Here is a 27,735-nt window from a genome sequence, read left to right as displayed (position 1 = left end):
GTTAGTACGGGGCACCCGCGGTGACGTGCCCCGCTTGGCCCATTTTGGGAGGAGACAGTGGTGGGAGGCTTTGCGGCGTTTTGCAGCCCCTGGGTTAATAACGCTCTGCTCTCACAGGTGACGAGCCAGGATAAGACCCCAGTCGTTATTCGCAAAGCCATGGCCAAACACAACTTGGATGGGGACCGGCCTGAAGACTATGAGCTCGTTCAGATCATCTCGGAGGAGAGAGGTGTGTGCTGGGGTGTGTGGGGCTTTCCTGGGGGCTGCGTCCCCAGCCGGCCATGCAGCCCTGCAGCTTGGGCAGCACCAGGTTCGAGCTGGTGAGGCGACAGCAAGAGGGGTCCCAGCACTCGGGGACAACTCTTAGCCCCACTCTGGGCCCCTTTCAGGGAAAGGGTGCCTGACTGACCCCCATCCTTGGTCACTTCCAGAGCTGAAGATCCCTGACAACGCCAACGTCTTCTACGCCATGAACTCCGCCGCCAACTATGACTTTGTGCTCAAGAAGCGAGGCTTCTCCAAGGGGGTGAAGATCAAGCATGGCTCCAGCTCCACCCTGCCCAGGATGAAGCAGAAAGGCCTGAAGATTGCCAAAGGCATCTTCTAGCCTCAGCCCCACTGCCACCCATCACCGACGGGGCCTTGGGGGCAGGCTGCTCCGGGCTTGGCTGCGGTCGGTCCTTGTGCCGCCCGGCACGGCGAGAGGAGCGACCCTCGCCCGTGGGGGACGGCCGCGCATCTCCCTCCCGCACCGAGAGCTGGGGTGCTTCGTCAGCCTCCTCCTCTCTCTGCACAAGCCCCCGTTTCAATCAGGTCTTTTTTTCTACACAGGAAGGCAGCGGGGGGGGGAATCTCTCTCTCTCTTTTTTTCTTTTCTGTTTTGTTTTTTTTTTTTAAAACCTTCCACGGTGCGACACTAGTCCAGCCGCCGGCCAGCCCAGAGCTGGAGCTCGCCTCTGCCGTAGGTGCCTTGTGTCCGCGCAAGCCGGGGAGCGGTGACTCGCAGAGGTGCCGTTTGCAAGGAGCAGAGCACGAGCCATCACCCCGGGGCTGCAAAGCCTCCCACGTGGTGGGGTGCTCTCCTTCCCGGCTTTCCTGGCGTTGTTTTTACCTCCACGTCCTTCCTCCCTGGGATAACTGGCATCGCCACCGCTGCGCATCTCTGCCTGTCCTTCCCCCGGGAGAAGATGCGGATGCCCCGGGCTGGGAGGCGAGCTGGAAAGGATGCAGCCCCTCACCGGTTGGAGGAGGAGGAGGAGGAGGAGGGCTGTGTCCATGCTGTGATGAGCAGGTGCCTCATGCTCTCGACAACTGGAAGCCTGCGTGGTCTCGCTCCTCTCCCTGATCCAGCTTGTCCTCCAGCGTCCTTTGACGGCCCGCGTTCAAACTTGCACCAAAGATCAAACGCCAGTGTCTCTTCTACCGTCGGGGGAAGCTTTGGGCCGTGCCCCCAGCGCTGCCAGCCTAACGAGGAGGAGTAGAGCAAATTTCTGTCCCAATTTGTGTAAATAGAGACCTTGGGTCTGCGCAGGTGGGTGAGGAGCCGGAGAGCTCAGGATGGTCTGCGTGCCCTGGCTGCCACCGCCTGACCCACAGAAAGTGCCACTCACCTTGGGCTTTAACCGGACTTTTTCAAACACTGACCATGGGAGAAGCAGCAATGAGACTTCTTTTGTATAAAACAAAAAAGTTTACTGATTTTTTTTTTTTCTTCAATATTTATTGGTTGTAAATAGAAGAGACGAACTTGTACATTTTACTAATCCAGCCTCCCCCTGCCCTGCAGCCCAGTCCCTCTCCTCTCCCTACTCTAGTATTTAAGGCTGCTGGGAGGGATATTGGCAGCAGCAGCAGCGTCGCTCTGCCGAGCTCGTGGGGTGCACACCCTGCCGGCCACCCCCTCGTTTCTCTACCACTAGTCTCTTGAGCAGAGGCAGAGATGCTTGTTTTAATCATTGTAAGAAACACTAACCAAAGGGGGACCTTTTTTTGCTCCTGGCTCCATCTCTTTTTTTTTTTTTTTTTTTTTCTTTAAGCGCTTCCTTCCAGCACATCTCTCCTGTTTCCCATCTGTCCATGCTGCTGGGTGGGTGCAGCGCCTTCCCCAGCTCCAGGAGAGGGGCCGGGGCTGGTGGCAGGAGCTGGGCTGCGGGCCCCTGGCACCAGGTGGGGAAGAGGCTGCTTGGGTGCGAGCGTGGCCGGCACCGAGCTCTCCCAGCCCCGCATCCCCTCGGGTGGCATCGCCCATCACTGCACATGATGGGAGCCCCTGGCTCCCTGACGCAGGGGCAGCCTTTTGCCTTCCGCCCTGCCCGAAGCCCAGCCCCTGCCCTTGGGCACCAGCACCCCAGGGTCTTCCCTCTCCTGTGTGCCTGCCAGCTCCTGCCCACCCTGGGGCCATGCTGGCCCCCACTGTCCCCCTCCCCTCCCACCGGTGTCCCCCAGCAGCCCAGCATCACTGGAGGGACTGGCTGTACCATATGTATTTTGTACCACTTCAATGAAGGAGCACACCACCTGGTGTGACTTGTACACAGCAATGTAATTAGTCTTTGCAATAAAATACTGATGCTCAAATGGCTCTGCCCCAAGGCAGGGGTTGTCCTGTCCTCCTTCCCCAAAATGCTGGTACGTTACTGGAGAAAGAGGAATGGACCTGACTGTGGAGGAGGCAGAACTTGTGCCTGTCCTTTGTACCTTATGTTAACACTGCTGAGTTGAGCTTTGTTTTGTGTTTGAACTAAGATACAGGCTTGTTTGAGGGACCAGTGCCCGATTTTCATGCAAGTTGTTGGGACTGCCGCATTTTTCAGTTGCATAAATGTGACATCCAATTTACTGGTTTTACGCCTTTTGATATAAGCAATGGCTGTAAGAGCAAATGCAATGGTTGTTCCTTATAGTGTGGAGACAGTGCTCTGCCTTGGTTTGAGGCATCTTTCCTTTGGCACTAAAGGACTCATTTCCTAGCATGGCCAGCATGTTTATTTTCTATTTTATAATTCCACAGACATCAGTGGAGATTACTTGGATGGCGTGGTGATGCTGAGTGTGGGTCTTAACAGATGCAGGTGCGCTGTCCAGAATTTCTCTGTGCCTTTGGCTATGTAGATTAAAGTCTGAGCTTTTGGAAATGAAAGGATCAGATTATGCAGACAGGGCTGGTAATGCTGTTACCTACTCAGGCAGAATTAAACATCCACATCACTGCAGTCTTCCCAAACAGAGGAATTTTGAAAATGGCTGGGAAATAACTGAATTCTGGCCCAAGTGATTTCTGGCTGCTTTGGCCTTGGGCCTCCTATGATGGAAAGCTTGGGTTCGGGGTTTTTTCCTAGCATTTCTAAGAGTATTTATTCTTGGTGCCTGCGAATACCTGAGCACATATTCTTACTTGGCAGTGGTATGCCTACTGCATCTCTCCTTTTTTTAGTGCCCTGTTGCCTTGAGAAGGGTAAGGCTGTTGCACAGCCCCTCGTGCCTCTGGATTCCCACCTTGCCAGGACCTACACCTTACCCTGGCTGTTGGTGCCCCCAGACAGACCAATTGATGCACAGCTCCCCTTATAAAGTCTTAAAGCTGTAAAAAATGCCTTTGTACTTACCATTGCAGCCCATGCTACCCTGAGGTAGGAGCACAAGGCAAAGCACAGGATCTCCCAGTGAGCCATGGTGAGTGCACACCTGAGGAGCCAGTCACAGATGCAGCTTCTGTGTATATATACACTTACATACATATGCATGTATTCAACACAGCTATGTGTCACTGTGTGAGAGCCCTGCAGATGTTGCTTTTGTGGGCTGGAGGCCAAACCTAAGGAAATATCTCAGTCTAACAAAACTCCAGAGAACATTAAAAAATGCTGAAGCCTTGAGAAGCTTCACTTCACACAAGTGCAGGAGGCTGAAATGGTATTAAACCATGCATTAGAGCATATTATCGGCCACAAATGAGAAACCTTGCACTTGTAACACACTGGGGAATGCACAAGGCTCAGAAAATGCCAGCAGAGCCTTCATTTCTGTGACAGGGTGGTAGCAATCCAGCCAGCAGTGGCAGACTAATGGCCAGAGCAGCCAACCTCTGTGGACCTGAAGCTTTGCCCCACTGCCTGCTTCCTTCAGTCCTTGCTAACTACTGGGGAAGTCAAGACAGAATTGAGAAGTGCATCAGCTAGTGAGGACAACGTACGCTACCTCCCACAGAAGGGAATTATTCACTGCCAGAAAGTGTGTTTTCCTGCAGGCTTTATTTCCAAGATGGCCAGCGAGGCTCAATGCTGAAGTCATGGCACAGTATTTTCACTGCCCTTAGACAAACAGAAGGGCAGCACCTGCCTTAGGGACTCCAGCAGCACCGGAGTGCTTCCCCCAGCACCTCCTCAGGCACCTTTTCTATTGTCCACGTGGCCACCAACCCGGCCAAAGTGCACTTCCCACACATGGAGAGATTTGGGAATGCAGCTTCTCCTCTTCTCTGGTGTATGGCTTGGATTCTGGGCTCTTTCTTGGGAGTTTGTTGAGCTTGCTTGAGGGCTTATTAGCCAGCAATTATGAAAATGTAGGCAATGGCTCCCAAACATCCAGAATGACAGCCATCAGCAGGCACCGCAGTTGGTGCAGAGAGATCGTCATCATCTTAGTACAAGTTCTGCTTTCCCACATCCTGGGCATGGTGGCTGAACCCTCAGCTCTCAAGGAACAAGAGCAGAGAAGATTCTGTCCAACAGCAGTAAGACTGGTCACTGAGTTCACACGTAGTCCAGAATTTCTGTCTCCATTTCATTTTCACTCCCATCAGAAGGCTTGAAGTCCTCTTCCTCCTCCTCTTCGTCATCCTCATCCTCTCCAGACTCATATGCCAGCTGCTCTTTGCCATCTGCACTGCTTGTTGTATTTGAGAAAAGAGCTTAATTGGGAAGAAAGAAAGAAAAACTGTGATACCTCTCAGTGAAACCTGGGGGCATTTGCAATAGAGTTCATAAAACAAGCGAGAGGAAGGCAGAAGCCGGAGGGGCACAGCTAATGTTGCACATCTTAGTAGAATCTGAGCAAGCCCAAAGCAATCTGTTTTCATACTCCAGGAACGCTAGCAGAACAGCAGCAGATCTGCAGTGGTGTGCCTCCTCTCCTAGCTGATTCTGACCTAATTCACTGGGATACTGCTTTGGCCCAGCATTGTGCGAAAATAATTTCCTCACTTCTTGTTCAATTAATAACATCAATAAAAAGTAAAATGCCACCAACAGATACATCAGTAAAGATAAGGTCTTGATTATGACTATGCAAAGACATTTAAAACCTGAAGGCTGTGATACTGGGAAAATGAAACAGAAAACCTTTACTCCCAGCCATTCCTAATCCCAACCCACGTTCAAGCTGCAGGACAACACCCTCAGCTCACACACTGTAAAGAGCTAGAACACAAAGAGCACCAGATGTAGTACAAAGGAGGAGGCAAATACAGGAACGCTGCTGCCCCAGTGCTGACTGCAACATCCTCATTCAGCTCACATCTCAACACCATCAGGAAGGTAGCAATACACTTTGATGTTCAGAATCATCCTTACCAGGTCTTGTGGATCTGATTATCTGCTTTATCATCAGAGACATGGTATCTCGCAGCTCATCACTAGTCTTTGGAAGACACCACCCATCCCGCTCTGTGCATTCTGACTCTGTGCCATCATTCCGACGGATGATTTTCTGTAGGCTAAAAAGCAGCAAAAGGGAAGGAAAATGTTAGCCCTCTACATTCAGATGTAGGCTTCAAATGAGACAGACTATGGCTTACTTCCACTTTACTTCATTGAGTTAGAATAACATATTTGGTTATTAAGCTAATTGTCATATGGGAAAGGAAGTTCATGTGTGAAAAGTCTGTTCTATTTTTATTCAGAAGCTAAACACCTCAAGTTTCTGGTCAAGGAGAGAGAGAGGGGAATGGACTGAATATAAACAATAGGCTTTGAAATCTAGCGCTAACAGAAGACTCAGCGTGCAATACCTTTCCACATTCAAGTCACAAAGCTGGTAGAACATCTGTCGATAAGGGGGTAAGGCTCCTTCTCGGAAAATGTAGATGGATTCCTAAGAGGAAAGAAGGAAAGGATGAATGTGCATTTTATGGTGTAACAGGACAACTCTGGCACAACTGAGTTCTTCTGATGGACTGATTCAAGAAAAAGGCACTTCCAACACAAATCAATTCCAAGGCATAGGTCTGCATATGGCAAAAGATAAAGCTGAATGAGGAATGCAGCAAAATTTCACTGCAGCAGAGAACACACTTCATCTCTTCAAACTGCAGCTCTGTCTGCAGCCTGTTACTGTGTAACAGTGGATCATAGCTTTCATTCTAGCAAAAATGGAAGAATGAAAGACTCCTGTTTAAATATTTATTTTGCCCTGCTGGATTTTGCAGGACAACCTGATAAACACATGGTGAGTTTTTTGCACTTCACCACCCATAAAGTTCCAATTTTATCAATTGAAACAAAATGCTCATCACATCTAAGACTAGGGCTGAGAGTACCAATGCCATCTTGCAACATGTAAGAAACACATTCAGTCCGCAGCAGGTGAAGTTCTGTAGTAACATGTCCTCAGGTTTACCTGGGAAACTGCTAGTTGTACATCAACTCACTCAAAAATGTTCCCTTAATAACTGACAACATTTTTTTCACTAAGCTATTTCAAGATTCTTGTAAAAGTAATGCTTACCTTCAGTTTATACCTGCTGGAAGCAGGCTTTTTTGCACCAGATGCACCAGATGTACCCAGCCCCTGTTTCAGATCGTGTACACTGACTGTATGACTTACTGAAAGGCAAAAAAAAGAGTCCTAATTAGGGACATCTTTCACTCTGTGGCATTGTACTGTCACTTCTCTATATTGATGCAACTTTGCTGGTGAGCAAAAACCAGACCAACCCAGCAACTAAGCATGTGTTGTTTATTCTTCAGAGACATTACTGGACAGTCATTGGAAAGGTGGTGAGTGTGGCGGCTTTTTCTGCAGTGCATTTGTTCATAATTTTAACCTTTTCTACCCTCCCTTGACAAAGGAAAGAGAACAACTCTCCCCTTACTCTGCACCATCACTGAATGGAAGCAAATGCTGAATTCCTACAGTGCTGCTTGCAGAACACCCTTCTGCCTGCTAACAGATACTGTAGCTCAGCCAGACACACATGCAAGACTCTCACAACACTTCCCAGCAGGAGACTCTTCTACTGGCTTAACAGCAGCACCGTATCATAACCAGAAATAAAACTCCAATTTTGGCTCAGCTAGAACACAGGAAGACCCTTCACCACCTGCGACTAGGATGGGGTAAACAAAGAAACAGAAGAACCAGACAGCCCTTCTGCTGGCACAGCATACCTTGCTTCTTGACAGTGATGGGTAGACTGTAGTTATACGTGCTGCGTTTTGCTTTCACGGGCATATCATTAGGGGCATAACCTAGAGGTGAAAAAAGAAAACCAATAATGAACTGAGGGCAAGCACCCTGCAGAATATCCCTAGCTCCGTAACAGAAGTGCTGGACTGGTGTGCGAAAGGCAGTCTGGTCTTTGGGATATGCTGACTTCAGCAAGGTGGGAGAAGAGAGGTATCTGATCAACAAAAGCCTTTAACCCAGAAAGAGGGAGATGTGATCTGATGGTAATGACTGGATGCCAGCTCTGTCATGGACTTCTTAGATGACCTCAGGAAGTCCTTTCTCTCAACCTGCCCTCTGCAAAATCAGAGCAGGGGAACCCTACATCCTACGGTCTGAGACCTAGTGTCCTGCACAAGATGTTGAGGTCTTTGAGGAAAAGCTACTATGTACACAACAGCATCTACTGCTTAGTGCCTCCCTTGAGCGAGAGGGAAGATGGTCTGCTACATCCATTTGGGCTTTGAACACATGGAGGAGCAAAGTCAGCCAGCTGCCCATTGAGTTTGGAATGTGCCAAATGAGGAAAGACATATCGCATACTATGAAATAAAGGAGTTTATGGAAGAACTACGGTAAGCAATGAGCTCAAAAGGTACCATCTTCATCAGAGCAGAAATATGGCAAAAGAGTTTGAAAAACAAGTAAAAAGAAAAGTACTACCAGGATTAACCAGAAAGCAGAGAGAACGTCTCTGTGGGTTGGGCCCTTTTACCATATTTCATTCCACAGCGAATTCGGAAGTCCAGTACTTGATAAATCTTTGCTTCAGGGTGTTTTCTGGGGTCATACCCAAACCTAACCCATAAGCTTCTCCAAGGACCTGTTAACTGCATAAACACACATGGGAGAAGATGGTTACAAAAAAATAGTACAGTGTTGCAGAGGTTCTTAGAAAATTCTAATACTTCCCGTCATTGCCCAAAGATTATTTCTTTAACCAGCTCTTTCCTCACTTGCCACGCCAGTATTTTTATACTGAAACTTGGGCAATCAATGCATTGAAGTACAAATACTTGCGTGCTTTTACAGACTAACTTGCAAGGTCACAATAAAGTGTTTGTATGAACAAATTCTACTACCATTGCCAGATGGACAGTCAATTTGAGTGTCTGAACAGCAAAGCCAATTAGAACCAATGGAGTGAACAGTAACTGAATCCTCCATGGCTTTAACTTCTGTTCAGAAGCAAGGCTTTCCTTCCCTCTTCCTCTTTACATAACATCAAGCTCAGGTACTTCGTGGTAGGACCTCAGAAACAGTCAAGAACCTGGAACACCCGGCTGATGCTCCCTTGCTCTGCCTCCTAGCAGCCTCAGACAGGCACAAGGGCAGATATAACAGACTCACCATGTAATAGGCCAAATACGGCAACAGAAGTTTCAGCTTGTCTGGGTGCACACTGATATTGGCTTTTACTGCATTCCGAGACCAGACAGGACGGACTTCAAAGAGCTAAAATAATACAGAAACAACCATGAAACAGTGGGAGGGAGGTTACCAGTGGCAGTTCAGCTTTCCAAGTGGACTGTCTTCTGTATTGGGGCCTTTGGCCCTTATTGTGAGCTATCAGAATGGTAAAGTAAGAGCTAGTGGCACAAAAAGGAACTTAATGTGAGTTGGCTGCAAAGACAGATTCAAATCTTGACATGCATAATTGAACTTAGCAGTGTCAGTGGTGCCTACTATCACTTGCTGTATCAGTCAGTTACAATCACCAAGAATTTTTGGGGAAGTCAGAGAAAATAGCTGCATGCAGTTTTTTCCTACAAAGCATGCTGCAGTATAGCACTCAGGTCAGGAATAAGGCACGTACCTTTCTCAGCTCTTCCTCCACCTTTTTATCCACAGGATTGGTGCACACTTTCTTCCAGGTCTGTACAGCAGCATCCAGGGGTTTAGTTGGGATTTCTTCATCATCAAAGTTCACAAAGATCGCGTTGTGTGGGCGACGGGCCCTGCTGAGGCCAATCAGGTTCTCACCAGACACCTGGGGATTGTTGTATCCCTCCCTAAGAAAAAGGGAAAGCATCGGGTTTGCTTTCTGCCTGTTGCACACATGGACTTGGGCCTTCATGGGAACATGCGAAAATGGAAGTTTGTGCTCCAGATTTCGGAAGAGAAGGGACTCAGCTGGGTGAGCAATGGGTTGCTTTAGCTTTGGTCCCACTTCCATGTGGATTTTGGAATCATATACTGGTATCTTAAAAGACTCTTGTGGCACCACTGAGGAAAGAAAATTTAAATTAAAAACCCCTGTAAAGCTACATACAGCTGCCTGATGACAGAGGTCCCCTGCACTATCTGACAGAAAACCCTCAGGCAGTTGGCTACTAATCTGTATGAAATGCATTTGCAGCACAAAAGGCTTCACGCTCTGCATTTGCTCTGCTGTAGTTACAGTTACAGCAGCTCAGTAGGGTGCAGGGACAAGGCAAGATGGAAATGCAGTTAAGATAATTTTTTTTTTTTTTTTTTTTAAAGAAGTGCCAATGAAGGACTACAGTGAGAAAATGAAAGATGTTTCTTGTGGGAGATCTCACAGATTGTTCTTCTGGCAAAACTAACTGGGCACCAGGAGGGAACAGGTCCGGTGAGTGCGGTCACAGGAACATATGGCATCGATTCCTGCACACTCTCCCCTCGGCTCCAGCCCACTGGAAGCAGGCAGAAAGCCGGGCTCACTGCATCCCATGCTGCTTGTAGCATGCTGGGGGAGGCAGTCGTCTTCACCAGATCACCAGGTCCCCTCAGCTATCAAACCCTCAAGCAGACTTTTGCTGAGGTTTCTGCTGCCAGGCAGTTTCTCAAGCGTGCCTGCCTCTGTTGTACCAAATCAAGAGGGATAAAACAGAACAAGGCAGCAACTTAAACAGGTGAAATACATGAATGATGTATTTAGTCCTGCTCTGATGCTTCAAGAGCAGAGATCGTATTATAATACTGAAGTCAAAGTAGATTGGAGGCATCTTCAAGTGATCAAAAAGGAAATCTTAACGTGAAAGCTTGTCTGTTAGAAGTATATATCAAATTACCAAAATGTTTCACTACCTGTCCATTCCAGAACCAATACAGCTATTTACTACATTATGAGAAAAGGCACTAACCGGTGTTGTATATCTGGCCGATAAAAATAGTCAACAGGAGTGTCCAGACGTGAGAAAATCGGTGGTGGGATGTAGAGAGGTAATTCCCTATTGAAAAATTCTTCCTTCTCTGGTTTGAGCATTAGAACCTTGTCATACATGGAGGTTTGTTTGCCATCAGGACCAGAGTGCATTGCCAGGTACTGGAAATCAGACATTCCTGCGAGAAACAAAAGTTAAAAGATTGTGAAGTTCATTGTGAATATAACAATCTTTCTCACAACACTCAACTTTCAGGAGCAGGAGTCTGATAAGTTTATGCTAATGTTTATACAGCAAGGAGGCTGTAACAACAGGATACTTGATTTTCCTTCCAGTCCCGAGTTGTTTAAAGGGAAACACTTCCCCATCCCATCAGACAAACTCATCTTTAAGCCCCATGGACACAAACCCAAGTATTACCTTGAAATTTGTAAATGGTGGTGACAGTCCCAAGAATTTCCATTTCAAACCGGACTTCTGGCTGGATTTGTTCTTCGGTGTCCAACTGCTTTTTCTTCTTGGTCCTCCTTTTCACCTTGAGCAGCATGGTGGAGGTGGGGAAGCGATTGGCACATACGGGATGGCAGTAAGGGTCCTTGGGGCGAAAATACAGCTCCAGCCTTTTGGCAGGGTCCGCATAAATCTGTCAGCGAGAGCAAACACAGTCTCCGTGAGCACTGCACCCGCACAGCCCATCTCCCCTGGACTCTCTTTGGCACCAGGCCCCGGCCTCACACCCTCACCAGCCGTTTCCCCTCACACCGCCTCAGGGAGACGAATCCCCCGCTCCACCGACAGTGGGTCAGGGGGACGCGCAGCCGCTCCCACCCTGCCCGACACCTCCCGTCTCCTCTCTCGTGGACAGCCGCGGCCCAGGCGAGCGGCCTTACCCCGAAACCACGCGTGGAGCCTGCGTGGGGACGTGCTGCGCCCGAACAAAGGGGTCCCACAGCGGGGGAACTCCTCGGCCCCGGCCCCCCCACACACACACCTCCAGCCCCCTCCTCAGGGCCGGGGCTGGGCTCCCCACCCGGCAACCCCTCAGCCCGGACAACCTCCCCCCCCCCCGCCCCGGGAGCCCCCCCTCCCTCACCCGCGACACCCCCTGCTCTCCTCCCAGCGTCCGCAGCATGGCCCCGACGTCCCGCACCAGCCCCGGGTACTCCACACACACCAACCGCGGCGTGCGGGGCAGCTCCAACACGGCCGAACCCCGCTCCCGCCACTGCCGCCCCGCCGCCATCGCTTCCCCACCCCGGTCCCTCCCGCCAGTCTTCCCCCCTCCCTCAGCGCCGCGGGCCGCGGCACAAAGGTTCCGCCGAAGATCGGTTCCTACCGCGGCCGTGCGGGGCCTGGCCGGGCCCGGGGTGGGGGGGTGCGGGTTGGGGGTGAAGGTGGAGGTGGGCGAGCACCCACGCTCCTCTTCTCGCCCGGGCTCGGAGCTGGAACTCCTCAGCTCAGCCTGGCCTCTGCCAAGGCATGGTGGGGGGGACTTGTGCCCATAAACCGGTGCGGAATAACCTCCCGCCATTGAGTTTATTTCGCCCTCTTTGAGTTTCGGAGCCGATTTCCGTGCACGTAGGGCAACAGTTCACCCGTCGGTTTGCGTTCGTAAGGTGACAACTGTAATTATCTAAGGGTTGTTTGTTATTAGCGTGGGTGTTGATGGTAACGCGGGGATATCCAGAGGACAGGGCCTGTCCTGCGACGAGGAAAAACAAACCCGGAGCCAATGGCTGGCAGAGCAGGCCGAGCCGCGGCTCCCGGTGTCAGCGGCTTCACCGGGACATTGCTGTGTTACGGGACAGGGGAACACGCTTTGCCCGCAGACTGGATGTTGCTCGCAGCCTGGCTTTAACGTTAGGGAGAAAACCCTGTCACGGCAAAGACAAAGAGAAGCCATAATCGCTCAGTTACAAGCAAGCCTTTAATGAATTTGGCCTATTTCCAAAAGGTGTTTTTTTTCTTGGCTTCACAGCAGTTCCTCGGTCAGGGAGATGTTGGCAACCTGCGGCAGACTCTGATAGACTGTGTTCCAGAAGTTCACGTACCGGGATCTCAGATTCTGCTTCACAGAGTCCTGGTTTATCTTGTTGTTGATTTCCAGGTAGTAACTGCCGTCATTGCTGTAGGGCAGCCAGGCAATGGGCACCTTTGAATTCCCTTTGTTGGGATCACTGGGGAAAAAGGAGACATGGAAGTTCAGTTTTATCAGGGCAGCTTGTGGATGCAGCAAGGTTTGTGGTGTTTGGCAGGGACCCCGTCTGCTCAAGTGAGGCTTCAAGTGAGTGCAAAGAGAGAGTTTGACACTGGGACAAGCAATAGCAATTCTGCCTGCTAGGAGCGACTTGCTGACCTGCAGTCTCTTCCCTTGGTCCCCACTAGCATCGTCCCTGGCTGCATGCAGGGGCTTAACTCCTGTCTGAATAGCAGGATTCAGAAACAAACCTCATCATTAAGTCTAAGCAGAGTTCACAAGTTCTGAAAATGCTTTTGCTGTCCCCAGGTGTTCTCTGGATGACCCAGAGGAAACTCCACCACCGGGAGACATAGAGCCAGGCTCACAATAGAAGTACAGAGAGAGGGCACCCCGCTTTTGGGAATGGCTCCTGAGAAGTTAATAGACAAGAGCAGCAGGCTGAAGTGCTGCAGCAAGCCCCAAACGTGGAACTGGAATCACTCACCCTGTCCTGGCAAAGTTGGTCCAGTAAGCAATCATGGCACTTGAGACAGTCCTGTGCTTGGGCAGGTAGCCCAGAGGGGTGGCAAAGGGTTTTCCAAACACGTACTGCAGGTCATCAGCATGGTCTGCCCCTACCCAGCTTGGGTAGACGGGCATTCGGGATGGCTGGGAGAACAAGTAGCTGTATGTCTTGGCACTCCTGGAGAAATAAAATAGACATGCTAAGTGGATGTGAGTGGAAAGCAGAGGAAGGGGTGCAGATTCATGACCACGCTCCAAATACCAGCAGAGCCAGAGATTCAGCCTTGGAAGATGCTCACATGCATCTAAGAGGTGGTCTCAGGAGAAAACATCCTTCTATCTGGTAATTTTTAACTTCCATTTCTGATTCTCACCCTAACCCTCATATCATCCAACTGCCATGTCTCGTGGCATCAAACATTGCTAGGATGAAGTCTGAAGTTTTTAGGAAGCAAAAACTTGTTTTAATGGAAATTTAAAACAAATTCCTAGCATGACTCCCTTGCAGCATTAGAGAAGTAGTGTTTGTACAAGTTACGCGTAAGCATGTACTCAGTACCAAAAAGCGTGCCTCCTTCAGGTTCAGCCCTCTTAACCCACTCCTCATCCCCTTGTGCCGGGAACACAGCGTTTCAGCCCCTGGCGGACTTTGGGCTCCTGCCAGGGCTGAGCTGCTCACCGGGCATTCTGCAGGTGCAGATACAGTGCCCACTGTGTGGGAACCAGGAAAATGTAGTCAGTAATCAGGTCCACCACTGTCCTCTTCATGACCTCCTGGTCTGGGTTGTCACCCCACACTTGCGTGTAGACATTGTATGTCGCATTGGCTCCAGGCTCGCCCCTGTCCACAGTAAGTCCTTTGACCAAATGATAGACCTCTTGCCTGAAAAGACAAGTAGTATCAACTAATTACAGACCGGCAGCTTCAAGTGGGGCAGGGATCCTGGAAATGGATCCCAGCTCCCATTGATGTTCATATCCAGCCCTGTGGTTAGCAATGGTTTGGTGGAGTAAAAGCCAGTGATTTCATTCCAGGTCTTAGATGGTGGGCATGTGCTTCCCAGCTTTCTCAGCAGAATGGCTTGGGGCCAAACTGGCCGCAAGCTCCTTTTGTCTGCAAAGAGGAGTCTTAAGGGGTGGGCGCCCAGCATGCCTGGCATGTACCTTCTCTGGACAGAGAGCATCAGGGCTGCCAAGCCTGTCCCTGGTGCTGAATTCAGAAGCACCTTAAAGGTACATGGGGAGGCTTCCCCACTAGCTGGCCCCTTCTCTTGAAGGCTCTGGACTTGGCAGCATATGCCCTAGGCACCCTGGCTTGGAGTGACACCCTGTTTTGAAGGTAGTGCCCTGTCCACTCAGGTCTAAGGCCTTGGAGTTTGGGGGCTACGTTAAAGATAGGGTTCCTCCTGTTAAGGGTTTTAAGAGCATCCTTCACTCACGCAGTGATTTTCACCAGTGGGCGATTGATAGCAGGCAAATCAATGCCAGCAAAGATGTGTCCATCCATGTTATTGATCCCACCAATGTAGTCAATGTCAGCAGCGTTGGCAAAGAGGTTCTCTGGCATGTCTGGGAGGAAGTCTCCATCGATGACAGGAGTGAGGGCAAGTGTGTGAACCAGGGGAGCTGCAGCAGGAGACAAAACCGGAGTCTGTTAGGAGCTGAGAAAAGACATGTGTGGCCCGGCATATCCCGTGGCTCAAGGAACTGTCAAAGGAATAGGCTGAGGTGAATGAGAGCTTGTGGTGACTTCAGCGTGACCACAGCATCACGTTCAGTAAACCTCATGCCTGTAGCTGGGGGAGATGAATAAGACATCTGCCAACAAAGTACCGGCAGGTGTCATCAACAATTCCTCTCCTTCCCCCAGCCCCTTCCCAAAAAGCCCAGTCCAAGGTATGGAAGAGCAGAACTTCTCCCCACCCCATCTGGCTGCATTCACTCACTGCCAGGACAGCTGGCTTAGGCCAGTGGAGCTGCACAGTGGTGGCTTGGCCGCTGTCTGTCCTGGGCAAGGCTAAATACTGGGGCTGTTTACTAGGAGCATGGGGAGAGCAAACGGAGGAGAGTCTTCTTGGGAAAGAAATTCTCACAGGCAGTAAAAGCAGAAGCATTCCCTACCTGCTGTGAGAGTCCTACACTCCACCCAGCGACTCAAATGAAAATAGCAGGGTTGTGGTCAATTATTTTTTTGTTTGTAAGCTGTGTTCTGGAATGCTCTTGCTGCTTTCACAGAACAGAAAGCCCAAACAGCTGTTTTGGAGCCAAGGTATGGCCCGTGGGTAATTCCTCTGCCACCGCTGCCATTGCACGATGAACGGCGTTCATTCAGCGCAACGTGCACCTGCCTGCAGAAGGGCAACTGTGAGATCTGTCATTATTGTCCCCTTTCTGAAGGACACAAGCACTGCTTCAACACTCCCGGCGATCACCCCAGCGTCTCATCAAAGGCACGGTGAGCCCTGGGTGCGTGGTGGACCACAGCGTGGACTGGGGGACTTACAGGGCAGGTTGGTCAGCTGCAGGTGGTAAGCCAGCGTCACAGCTTTGGGGTCGGAGATGCGCAGGCAGTTGGCCAAGGTGGTGGTGTTGTCTGTGGGGCAGCCCACATGTTGTGCAATCTGCAGGAGGAGAGAGAGAAAGGTCCCAGCACTACCCTCTGAAGCCAGGCTTCATTACCACCTTCACAGAGCAGAGGTGGGTTTTAATCTCAAAGCAGCATGTTTCCAAAGCTCTGTGTTTGGCGGCATGGCTCCTGCTGAATACCTCGCTAGTTATGCTCTTCTCTAGAGAATCCCTTTTTTTGTTTTCCATTCCCTCAAGCAAGGCTTGCATGTTACCTTTTTAGCCCAGGAGAGCGGGTCATTCTGGATGGCCCAGCTGCAGAGACCGACACCACTCTGGGTGATGGCTCTCTTGAACAGGCCCTTGTTCTTTGGGGACAACATCTGTGGTGCAAAATAGAGACAAGAGGGTTTCAGGTGCAAACTCCTGAAAAGCCCATCGCCTCCCAGACCTGTCCGATCGCCTCACAGCTTGTGCACCAGACCCGAGGAAGCTGCCAGCTCTCGTGCTATTTAACAGCCTCAGCAGTTAAAGTTTAAAGGTGATACGGTGAGAAGAGGAGCAGAGTAGGGGGACATGGCAAGTAAATGCTATTTCACCAGAGGTCCCAAAAGCAAGGACACATGCCTGCAGTGGTGGAGCTGATTAAGCTGAAGAAGGAGGAGCGGCTACAAGGTGAAGAGGCTGAGCATTGCTGTCCCCGGGCAGGAGAAGATGTTAAACAGGCAGTGTGTGGAGGAAAGCAGTGGAGTGCCAAGGGGACCGTCTCTCCCATTTACGGAGAAGAGAAGTGGCTCTGGTGGGGTCTAACAAGTACAACACACCTGCAGGGAGACACTGACGGCACCAGCTGATTCCCCAAAGATGGTGATGTTTTCTGGGTCACCCCCAAAGACCTTGATATTCCTTTTCACCCAGGCAATAGCCATGTGCTGGTCCTTCAGCCCGTAGTTCCCTGAGCAACAGAGAGCACCCACCATTGAGCAAGGGCACAGCAAAGCCAGTAAGTTGGGGACCTGTGACAGGGTCCCCTGAAGAGGGACCAGCTACGGTACCTGGCATGCTTGCGTCTCCAGTGCTCAGGAAGCCTAGGGGCCCCAGGCGATAGTTGATGGTCACCACGATTACATTGCCCCGCACAGCGATCTCCTCACCATCATAGAGGTAGTTATTGAGGAAATTGGCTCCCTGGCTCCCCCCTACAAGGAAGGCGCCGCCGTAGATCCAGATCATCACTGGCAAGTTGGTAGAGACTGGGAGATGAGGAAGAAAAGCAGTGTGAGCTACAACATAGCTAGAAGGTGCTGCCCATCCATGCCCATACCCCCTCGCTGAGCGTCGCTCCACCTGGGCAGGAACAGACATGATGCTGTGCAATAGCCTATGGCCAAGAAAGTCTACGCTCTGTAAAGAGGCTGAAACTTTCAACAGGCTGCAGCTGAGGGACATTGGTTGACACGGCTCCCACCATTCCCTTTGAAAATCAGTGCTCCTGCAGTTGCCCACTATGGGAACATAGCTGCTGAGAGATGCTCCAGAGCAATTTGTCCACAAAAGGCAACTGAGAATCTCCTCCCCAGGTCTCTGCCAAGCACATACTATGTTTCCTCTGTTGAGGGATCCAGATGTTCAGATAGAGACAGTCCTCGCTTCCACGGACATCAGTTTGTGTAAGTGTCATCTGAATGCAGCGTTTTTTGAATTCTTTTGCCTGCAACGTTCCTGAGAGGAGAGAGGGAAGACAGCAGATCCTAGTTAGAGGCATCAACTCCATCCTTTGGTTGCAAACTGTCTGTCCATCCATCCTCTCCTCTGTGAGTCCAATACAGAGGCAGCAAAGCCTCCCCAGCCACTGTGACCGGCCTGAGGGAGTGACAAAGTGGGACCTTTTCCCATGTGAACTAGTTCTGGACAGCCGAGGCATGGGTAGGGGAGATGCAGGTGCCATGCTTCGGATTTGTTACTTCATGTGGTTACTTGAGCTGCTTGGGCACACTTAGACACAGACTCTCATACCCACCATGAGACAAAGAGCTTTTTCTTGGCTCTGCTTAGCAGATGAAAGCAGGCAAAAACATCTTTGGCTTGTCAATAATGGACTACAGAGAGAGAAGTGAAAACAAAACCCCAAACCAAAGGCATTCAAAAGCTGGATCTTACCTTCCCAGCCAGGATGAGGTTGGGGGTCTTCCAGAGTCTTTGGAGGGGCAGCAAAGGGGATCCCTCTGAAGATGTCGACATAGTCCCCAAAGAGTCCCAGTTTTTTACTCTCGCCTTCCACAAAACCGCCCTCGGTGTACACCACACCCAGCTACATGTGGCACCATTGAGAAGAGAAAAATCCATTGCACAGTCCTTCATGCCTCTGGCTTCCCATGTTGCCAGCACCCACACCTTGCCCTGCTCAGTCCCCCAGATGGACCCACTCACAGCCCGCCTTCCCCAGCCATCCCTTTGGACCCTTGTGGAAAGCCCACAGGTAGTTGCCACTGGAGATGTGCCCGAGCAGATGTCCTGCAGGCTGCCCTTTGGAGCAGATGAGCAGTGGCAATTCCCCTGCACTCCCAAAGACAAACAGCAGAAGGTGAGGACCTACAGCCTTAAGATGTAAACCAGGCCAGACCTGACACAGAACTGTGCAGGAACTTTTGGAAGAATGTTGATGAGATTCTTGGCCATTTTTAGGGCACCTAAAAACACCCTGCCTTGGCTGTCATGGTCCACAGGCCCTCTTTCATGGGCTCCAGACCAGACGTAGCAGGAGTTTGCTTATTCAGGCAGGAACAGGCAAAATGGCTTGCAAAGCCGTAAGAAGTGTTTTGGTACTTACAGTTGCAGCCCATGCTACCCCAATGTAGGAGCACAAGGCAAAGCACAGGATCTCCCAGCGAGCCATGGTGAGTGCACACCTGAGGAACCAATTCCCACATGGAGGCTTACATATATATATCTAGGAGTGCAGCTGTGTGTCAATGCCATGACCCAGTCCTGGCTCTAAGGTAAACTAGGGCAGCCTCTACACACTTGTCCTTCAGTAGGCTGAGGCCAAACCATGGCTGAGGCAGACTGGCGTCACTGTGTGAGAGCCCTGCAGATGTTGCTTTTGTGGGCTGGAGGCCAAACCTAAGGAAATATCTCAGTCTTAACAAAACTCCAGAGAACATTAAAAAATGCTGAAGCCTTGAGAAGCTTCACTTCACACAAGTGCAGGAGGCTAAAATGGTATTAAACCATGCATTAGAGCATATTATCGGCCACAAATGAGAAACCTTGCACTTGTAACACACTGGGGAATGCACAAGGCTCAGAAAATGCCAGCAGAGCCTTCATTTCTGTGACAGGGTGGTAGCAATCCAGTCAGCAGTGGCAGACTAATGGCCAGAGCGGCCAACCTCTGTGGACCTGAAGCTTTGCCCCACTGCCTGCTTCCTTCAGTCCTTGCTAACTACTGGGGAAGTCAAGACAGAATTGAGAAGTGCATCAGCTAGTGAGGACAACGTACGCTACCTCCCACAGAAGGGAATTATTCACTGCCAGAAAGTGTGTTTTCCTGCAGGCTTTATTTCCAAGATGGCCAGCGAGGCTCAATGCTGAAGTCATGGCACAGTATTTTCACTGCCCTTAGACAAACAGAAGGGCAGCACCTGCCTTAGGGACTCCAGCAGCACCGGAGTGCTTCCCCCAGCACCTCCTCGGGCACCTTTTCTATTGTCCACGTGGCCACCAACCCGGCCAAAGTGCACTTCCCACACATGGAGAGATTTGGGAATGCAGCTTCTCCTCTTCTCTGGTGTATGGCTTGGATTCTGGGCTCTTTCTTGGGAGTTTGTTGAGCTTGCTTGAGGGCTTATTAGCCAGCGATTATGAGAATGTAGGCAATGGCTCCCAAACATCCAGAATGACAGCCATCAGCAGGCACCGCAGTTGGTGCAGAGGTCATCATCATCTTAGCACAAGTTCTGCTTTCCCACATCTTGGGCATGGTGGCTGAACCCTCAGCTCTCAAGGAACAAGAGCAGAGGTGATTCTGTCCAACAGCAGTCAGACTGGTCACTGGGTCCACACATAGTCCAGAATTTCTTAATTTTCACTCCCATCAGAAGGCTTGAAGTCCTCTTCCTCCTCCTCTTCGTCATCCTTATCCTCTCCAGACACATATGCCAGCTGCTCTTTGCCATCTTCACCACTGGTTTAACCAAAGAAAGCCCTTCTGCTGGCACAGCATACCCTGCTTCTTGACAGTGATGGGCAGACTCTGTTTTGCTTTCATCACATATCATTAGAGGCATAACCTAGAGGTGAAAAAAGAAAACCAATAATGAACTGAGGGCAAGCACCCTGCAGAATATCCCTAGCTCCGTAACAGAAGTGCTGGACTGGTGTGCGAAAGGCAGTCTGGTCTTTGGGATATGCTGACTTCAGCAAGGTGGGGAGAAGAGAGGTATCTGATCAACAAAAGCCTTTAACCCAGAAAGAGGGAGATGTGACCTGATGGTAATGACTGGATGCCAGCTCTGTCGTGGACTTCTTAGGTGACCTCAGAAAGTCCTTTCCCTCAACTTGCTCTCTGCAAAATTGGAGCAGGGGAACGCTGTGTCCCAAGGTCTGACACCTAGTGTCCTGCACAAGATGTAGAGAACCAGGAACACTCGGCTGATGCTCCCTTGCTCTGCCTCCTAGCAGCCTCAGACAGGCACAAGGGCAGATATAACAGACTCACCATGAAATAGGCCAAATAACGCAACAGAAGTTTCAGCTTGTCTGGGTGCACACTGATATTGGCTTTTACTGCATTCCGAGACCAGACAGGACGGACTTCAAAGAGCTAAAATAATACAGAAACAACCATGGAAATGAACACAGTGGTCTCAGTGGTGTCTACTGAGGCTTGTTATATCAGTCAGACTTTGGATTTGCCCATCATTACCCTCAGAAGAACAGTGTCTGTCCAGCAGCCAGTCTACTCTCCAAAAGGGCTGGAGAGCTCTGCAGAAGGCAAATTGCAAAATTCATTTTCAGAACACAGGCAACTCTTAGGAACACAATTCCAGAGCCCTGGCTGACATTTCAAATATATGCCACTCACTCACTTTCCTGATGTGATATTGTCGTGCCTTGACAAATTTTTACCCCATCCATCATTTCAAGGGGAGCTGCAGCTGTTCAGGACACCAAATATTCCTGTATCCCTGGCAGAATATGCCAGTAAAGCCCTTCTTGTTTGATAGATTAGAGAACAGAAAAAACAAATGTGTGTTTTGCTAAGGGCACAAAGGACAGCTGATATCAAACTGGAGTGGAACCCACAAGCCTGGATTTGAGTCCCTGGCCTAATTACACAGGCCCATATCTCACCCATTAACAAGGTTAAAGAGGAAACACAATCACAAAACCTTCAGAGAAGCCAGCAGTAGTTACAATGACAACAATTTTTTATGAGGTCTGCATGCTGCAGTATAGTGCTCAGCCCAGCACAGCAATAAGGCACATACCTTCCTCGGCTCTTCCTCCACCTTTTTATCCACAGGATTGGTGCACACTTTCTTCCAGGTCTGTACAGCAGCATCCAGGGGTTTAGTTGGGATTTCTTCATCATCAAAGTTCACAAAGATCGCGTTGTGTGGGCGACGGGCCCTGCTGAGGCCAATCAGGTTCTCACCAGACACCTGGGGATTGTTGTATCCCTCCCTAAGAAAAAGGGAAAGCATCGGGTTTGCTTTCTGCCTGTTGCACACATGGACTTGGGCCTTCATGGGAACATACAAAAATGGAAGTTTGTGCTCCAGATTTCGGAAGAGAAGGGACTCAGCTGGGTGAGCAATGGGTTGCTTTAGCTTTGGTCCCACTTCCATGTGGATTTTGGAATCATATACTGGTATCATAAAAGACTCTTGTGGCACCACTGAGGAAAGAAAATTTAAATTAAAAACCCCTGTAAAGCTACATACAGCTGCCTGATGACAGAGGTCCCCTGCACTATCTGACAGAAAACCCTCAGGCAGTTGGCTACTAATCTGTATGAAATGCATTTGCAGCACAAAAGGCTTCACACTCTGCATTTGCTCTGCTGTAGTTACAGCAGCTCAGTAGGGTGCAGGGACAAGGCAAGATGGAAATGCAGTTAAGATAATTTTTTTTTTTTTAAAGAAGTGCTGATGAAGGACTACAGTGAGAAAATGAAAGATGTTTCTTGTGGGAGATCTCACAGATTGTTCTTCTGGCAAAACTAACTGGGCGCCAGGAGGGAACAGGTCCGGTGAGTGCGGTCACAGGAACATATGGCATCGATTCCTGCACACTCTCCCCTCGGCTCCAGCCCACTGGAAGCAGGCAGAAAGCCGGGCTCACTGCATCCAATGCTGCGTGTAGCGTGCTGGGGGAGGCAGTCGTCTTCACCACATCACCAGGTCCCCTCAGCTATCAAACCCTCAAGCAGACTTTTGCTGAGGTTTCTGCTGCCAGGCAGTTTCTCAAGCATGCCTGCCTCTGTTGTACCAAATCAAGAGGGATGAAACAGAACAAGGCAGCAGCTTAAACAGGTGAATGTCTCCATCCCACCTCCACACTGTGCAACCAACCTCCCCCCCATCCCTGAGCTCCCCCTTTCCCGTGGGTACCCTGCGCACAGCAGCCGGGACATGCGGGACAGCTCCAGCACAGCAGAGCCCTTCTTCCCCACCGCCACGGAATCCCTGAGTCAGGGTTGGTGGCATTTCTCTGTGTATGTGTGATTGTGTGTTAGTGTTACAGCCTCTGCTGTTCCTCCTGCTTGTCCCAGCAGGGTGGGCAGTGGGTGTGTTTGTTCTGTGAGAGCTCCGGGATGGGGCAGAAGCAGAACCACCAGCTGCAAATACCCAGGAGCCATGATCCAGCCTCCCTCCCCAAAGCAATGAGCCTGGCTTAGAAACTGTGATTAAAAAAAAAAAAAAGAATGATATATTCGCTGTTTTCACCCTGTAGGGTGCAGTAGTACCACATTTTCATAGGATCCCTGAACCGTAGAATAATAGGTTGGAAGGGACCTCAAGGATCATCTGCTCCAACGTTTCTTGGCAAAAGCATGGTCTAAACAAGATGCCCCAGCACCTCCTCCAGCTGAATCTTAAAGTATCCAATGTTGGGGAATCCACCACTTCCCTGGGGCAATTATTCCAATGGCTGACTGTTCTCATTGTGAAAAATTTTCCTCTTGTATCCCATCGGAATCTCCCCAGAATTAACTTATACCCATTACCCCTCGCCTTTTCCATGTGATTCCTTGTAAAAAGGGAATCTTCATTTTCTTTGTAGCCACCCTTTAAACACTGGAACATGGTGACAGGGTTTCCCCTTTCAGCTTAAAAACTGTAATTCCCTTGGCTCTGACACTGGAGCTCTAAGAACACACCTGATTATTGTTAGACTTGAGAGGAAACCCCCAAACCTGTGAGAGCAGGTGGCAGCACTGCACAGGGAAACGCTTTAAAAGGAGACAGCCCTGGCATTATTTACACATGGCTTACATAGTATTAACTCCCTGGGTGAGCCTCAGAGGAGGTCCTCTGGCTTGTGCTGTGGTTGCTTCCTTCATGTTTCCTAAGGGAAGAGCAGCAGGGACTGTAAGTATGTACCCCAAAACCCTGTTCCCTCTGGGAGCCCTTGGAGAGGGATCTAGGAGGTTTTGTGAGCTGAAAGTTGTTGGTGAGGTGAATACATACTCAGAGAATACACAAACCCATAGCAAGGTAAGTCAGTCCTGCTTAGTTGTACTTTAGTGTCAAAACATTGATCTCTGTGCTGGTTAGTAAGATAAATCAGCAAGAGTGTAAAAGCAATATGAGACCAAAGTCAGCTTCAGTTTATCCATCCACAATATGTGTACACACAGTTCCCAATCTCCTCTTCCTTTTGTGCTTATTTTTTGTGTTGCATTTAATCTAGTGGAAGGCTGCATCTCTGTCTCACTGATACCAGAGGAGCCACTGGGCTGAGAGATTCCACAAACATGACATGAGCTCTCCATAAATTGCAAACATTTTTATTTCCATTAAGGTTTCATGGTGTTCTTGGAAGTCTGGGCTCTGCCTGGAGTGTCAGGGCTGAATGCCATGGGGGGAAATACTACATCTCCCACCTAAGGTTTGGCTGAAGTTTCTTCTTTACTTTCTATTCTATAGACTGTGTACCATGAGCTGTTAAGCTGATAAGGTGTTTCACCTCAGAAGTGGTTACAGCAGGAAACAAAATCTTTATGGAAAAGTGCTATAATATATAAATATGATACTGTGGCCAAACTGTCAGAAGTCAAAACGTTATTTCTAATTGCCTTCTGCCATGCCTTAGATACCAAATGACTTACAGAACTTTTTTTTCAGGAACAGTGATGTTCAAAGTGCCTGATAATAGGCTTCCAAACTATTGAAAGTCTTGGTTATAGAGAGCAGAAACTCTTTCTGAAAATAGTTTGCGTAGTGGAACTTTGTTCCAGTGCAAACCAGAATGGATTGTTCATGTTTCAGCTATCCCAGTAAAAATCCGTATCAGCCCTGTGCAATGCCCGGGTAGCAGAGGGCAGAATATGCTTAATTTCCTTCCACAGTGTTCTCTTTTATAGTTAGGAATGTTTCACAGTGTAAAGAATCCAAACTACAACCCTATTTTTCACATTATTATCACTCTCCTCCAAAAATGCAAGTCTTTGCCAGGCCTTTCAGTCCTTGGATCATGAGACTTCAGCTTTTATCTCCCTCCTTTGAGCCGCAGTTTTTCCCCGCTCATCTTTGTAATCTGACATTGTGATTTGTTCACTTGTGTGCTTGTTTTTCTCCTCCAAGAAGATTTGCTGAATCATTGGGGAGGAGGCAAGAGCTCTAGAGGCAGCTGGTGGCCAGTGATAAAACCACGGCCACATCCAGTCTTCAGGGTTTGCAGATGACAGCCCTTCAGTTGAAGGCCTGAGTCACATTCCCTTCCGAGCTAAGATTGCTGGGGACTTTGGGATTGAGGAAGTGGGGCCAAGGAAGTGGTACCCCATAAATATAAATTATTGATCCTGACAGCCACAAGGTTTGTGTTGTATCATCTCCCGCAAAATTTATAATGATGCTGTGAGAAAACTTGCAGGCTAGGGGCTAAATCCTGCCGACTGTTGTATATTGTGCCCGCTTCAGTGGGAACACATAGTTAAGAAAATAGGGATTTGGCCTGAAATAGGTCATGGTATGTAGTGGCTGCTTCCAGACTTGCAGTAGCAAGGTGTACTGTGAGCAAAGATGTGCCAGGACTCTGAGACAGTCAAGAGCCTGTTTATTTGGAGAAGATGCACAGAATTCCACTGGTACAACTTATGCAGCTCTTTATATGAATTTTACACACTGCCTAATGATTGAAATAAAAGCTAGGAGCTAAAATGCCTTAGTTCATTTCTTAGGTCTTTCACTCGCTCTCTGTATGACCTTGAGTTACTTTCTCCCTGGCTCTTGGTTTCCTTGCAGTAAAACAGGGATAAGGTGTTTCCATCTTTGTGGAGCATTTTGAAATCTTTAGGTAGTATGTGCTATCAAATGCAAAGTATCATTAGTATTTGTGAGTCCTCCAACACCACTGTTGTGGCACTATGCAGCAGGCACACAGACATGGCTCTCTGACTTTCTAGCTTATTGTTTCCTTAAGTTCCAATTAAGATGGGAAACTTGAGCTGTCCCTTGCGTATTCACTCTGAAACCAAAGGCCTTCTGCTCTGTCAGCTCTGCCTTTAATGTAAGGCGCTAGAAAATTAGTTTTGTGGATATTTTTATAAGTATCTTCCAGAACTCAGAAATAAAATCTTACAATAGTACATGATACTTTTCCTAAGAACAGAGTTTTGACTTGGGATGTTCTACTTAGTTATACTTCAAGGAGGTAAGATAGAAAGTTGGTTAACAAACAAGACTGGAAGTCCAGGTGACCCAAGTTCCATTTCTAGTTGTCCTACTGAAATTTGGGCAAATATTTTAAAGCGAAAAATGCAGGTTGGCAGATTACAATGCAGAGACCTTGCTTTGATGCGTTATGTGTTTTCTGTGGGATTTTTCACAATGCCACTCCAGTGTAAGATTACTGTGCATGTGCAGCAATTCTACCTTGCTCTTATCTGTAGATCTCGGAGCGTGTTCATGTTATTATCCTCACTTTGCAAATGGGGAAACCTGAGACACAGGGAGGGATAGTGACTGGCTCCAATCAGCTGACAATGTCAAAGCCAGGAATAATCCTTCTTTGAGTTTTGACCCTCATAGTTAGCATTCTCCGTGATGCTATGATACCAGAAAATGCAGCTGCAGTTTCTGGACTCTCTTTTCCAGGTGCTGTCACACCTGGGTGTCCACTGAGCCTGACTGATTTACAGTCAAGCTACTACAGGCTGGATCTAAATAAGGAGCTGGGGCAGGGATGTCTGACTGACACACTGGTTCAGCGTGTCCACGCTCTCAGGATGGGGCCCTTTCAAGAACAGGAATGCTCCATCATCTCTGACTTCCCCTTCCCCAACTGAGGCAAGAGATAATTTCTATTTTATAAAGAGACAAAACCAGCAGACTTGACCACTGCCAAAAATCCCACCAAAGCTCCTAATATAGAAGGGTCTGGGATGTAAGATAAAGTTCCATTGCTTTAAAATTCTTCAAGAGGAAGGCAGAATCAATGGGATAGGGTTTTTTAACTCCTCATTCTTCATGAGGAAGCCTTGAACCTCAGAGTTTTGTTGGCCAGTGCTGAATGTGGCTGTCATACTTAGAACTTGCTTAGGAGCCCTTGGTGCACAGAGGAATTAAACAGCTTAGAGGCTGCTCATGGCCTGGAGAACAGTAGATTATGGGTTGGAGCAGAAACAACTGTGACAAATTTGGCCCCAGAGTGTTGCAGAAACCACAGGGGTGTGACTCATCTCACGTAACTTTAGATATCTACAGATATTAGGCTCCCTTTCTCTTCAAGGAGAGAGAAGTAGGTGCGCTGAAGACATGACTTCTGTCCTATGCTTTAGGTATGTGCTTTAGGAGGAACTAAATTGCTTCCTAGATATGTTACTTACCAGAAAGGGAACCTTTGAGTGACTAGCTCACATTGGAGATATCCTGGCCCACATCGCTGCTGCAGAATTCCTTCCTCGTACCCCATGGAAGGCTTGAGACAGTGCTTGCACCCAGGCAGCAAAGTATGAACATCTCCTCCCAGTACAGGGTCAGGGCTTGCACTGGGGCCAGCTTTCTGTCAAATCCCCTGATACAGGCAGGACCCAAGTCACCAGCTTGGACCCAGCCAAAGACCCAAAGGTGGGTGGGATGCAGGATGACAGCTGTCCGTATGGTCTAAATGAGCAGTGGCCTGGTAACAGTGTGATCTGAAAGACTGAAGGAACGCAGTGTGTTGTAGCTGCTGATCTGATGCCGGTTCTATCCTGCACAGCCCATCCTCAGCAGGGAAACCAAGCAGAGAATGTGGCATGTGGGAATCTCTTATCACCTTCCCTGTCACGGCTGAGGTCTATGGACAGGTAGCTTGCACAGGTCCAAGGGACCTCATCCAAATATAGCAGAGTCTCTCTGCTGCAGCTGTATTGGTATTGATTTAGTTATTGCTGCCCTAAGAGAGGTGTGAAGGGGTATTTGCTGGCCCATACTCTTGCAGCTCAGATGGGAATGGTCAGGTTTTTCCTCTTCTGTTCGGTTGTGGGATTTTTTTACTATTTTTCAAAAACAGTAAAGGAAAACAAAGCAATTATCTGTACACCAGAACTCAGTGACTAGTGTTATTCTGAAGTGCTAGATTCCCTTCCCAAACCTAGGGAAGGCAGTGTGGGGAAGAGCTGCTGCTCTGGGCACTGAACAGGAGCAGCTTGCTCAGTAAGCATCTGAATTGTTTGCTGTA

The 27,735-nt window shown here is 49.1% G+C and overlaps 3 protein-coding genes across 10 annotated transcripts in view; 1 reads left to right on the top strand and 2 right to left on the bottom strand.

Moving 5' to 3' along the window:
- RALGDS (ral guanine nucleotide dissociation stimulator) overlaps nt 1-1,968 on the top strand; it is a 62,908-nt gene extending 60,940 nt beyond the window's left edge. For all 4 annotated transcript variants that reach the window (XM_075055619.1, XM_075055618.1, XM_075055617.1 and 1 more), the window contains exons 17-18: nt 118-232; nt 435-1,968. In XM_075055619.1, coding sequence (XP_074911720.1) covers nt 118-232; nt 435-610 — 291 coding nt within the window. In that variant the 3' untranslated portion in view covers nt 611-1,968. The remainder of the gene's footprint in view (nt 1-117; nt 233-434) is intronic.
- Nucleotides 1,969-4,236: 2,268 nt separating this feature from the next.
- On the bottom strand, nt 4,237-12,649 carry GTF3C5 (general transcription factor IIIC subunit 5). 3 transcript variants are annotated; one of them, XM_075055625.1, is made up of 11 exons: nt 12,626-12,649; nt 10,995-11,217; nt 10,554-10,752; nt 9,263-9,458; nt 8,797-8,901; nt 8,162-8,276; nt 7,389-7,469; nt 6,727-6,824; nt 6,011-6,093; nt 5,574-5,716; nt 4,237-4,912 (listed from the first exon to the last, which is right to left on the bottom strand). In XM_075055625.1, exons 2-11 carry the CDS (start codon nt 11,119-11,121, stop codon nt 4,755-4,757), a joined length of 1,305 nt encoding a protein of 434 aa, XP_074911726.1. In that variant the 5' UTR covers nt 11,122-11,217; nt 12,626-12,649; the 3' UTR covers nt 4,237-4,754. The 3 variants fall into 3 exon arrangements, with proteins under 3 accessions (XP_074911726.1, XP_074911724.1, XP_074911725.1); XM_075055623.1 differs by lacking the exon at nt 12,626-12,649 and adding an exon at nt 11,668-11,823; XM_075055624.1 differs by lacking the exon at nt 12,626-12,649 and adding an exon at nt 11,753-11,818.
- On the bottom strand, nt 12,494-19,572 carry CEL (carboxyl ester lipase). 3 transcript variants are annotated; one of them, XM_075055620.1, is made up of 11 exons: nt 19,351-19,572; nt 18,004-18,154; nt 17,443-17,565; nt 16,899-17,096; nt 16,668-16,798; nt 16,119-16,226; nt 15,782-15,899; nt 14,718-14,904; nt 13,958-14,161; nt 13,259-13,456; nt 12,494-12,751 (listed from the first exon to the last, which is right to left on the bottom strand). In XM_075055620.1, exons 1-11 carry the CDS (start codon nt 19,441-19,443, stop codon nt 12,547-12,549), a joined length of 1,716 nt encoding a protein of 571 aa, XP_074911721.1. In that variant the 5' UTR covers nt 19,444-19,572; the 3' UTR covers nt 12,494-12,546. The 3 variants fall into 3 exon arrangements, with proteins under 3 accessions (XP_074911721.1, XP_074911723.1, XP_074911722.1); XM_075055622.1 differs by lacking the exon at nt 19,351-19,572 and adding an exon at nt 18,674-18,807; XM_075055621.1 differs by lacking the exons at nt 18,004-18,154; nt 19,351-19,572 and having other exon boundaries at nt 17,443-17,997.
- Nucleotides 19,573-27,735: the final 8,163 nt, after the last annotated feature.

The sequence above is a fragment of the Buteo buteo genome, chromosome 23, assembly GCF_964188355.1.
Source record: "Buteo buteo chromosome 23, bButBut1.hap1.1, whole genome shotgun sequence".
NCBI lineage: Eukaryota > Metazoa > Chordata > Aves > Accipitriformes > Accipitridae > Buteo > Buteo buteo.
Note: the sequence above shows the minus strand (reverse complement) of the source record. Positions and strands in the feature narration are given on the sequence as shown.

Coding starts and splice junctions, on each gene's coding strand:
- CEL (XM_075055620.1), bottom strand. CDS start 19,443: ATGACTTCAGCATTGAGCCTCGCTGGCCATCTTGGAAATAAAGCCTGC. Junction 14,162..14,717: donor CCACTGGTGAAAATCACTGC/GTGAGTGAAGGA, acceptor TTGTCTTTTCAG/GCAAGAGGTCTATCATTTGG. Junction 13,457..13,957: donor CTGCACCTGCAGAATGCCCG/GTGAGCAGCTCA, acceptor TTATTTCTCCAG/GAGTGCCAAGACATACAGCT.
- GTF3C5 (XM_075055623.1), bottom strand. CDS start 11,817: ATGGCGGCGGGGCGGCAGTGGCGGGAGCGGGGTTCGGCCGTGTTGGAG. Junction 11,218..11,667: donor GAGAGCAGGGGGTGTCGCGG/GTGAGGGAGGGG, acceptor TCTCGCTGACAG/ATTTATGCGGACCCTGCCAA. Junction 9,459..10,553: donor CGGCCAGATATACAACACCG/GTTAGTGCCTTT, acceptor CCTTTTTCTTAG/GGAGGGATACAACAATCCCC.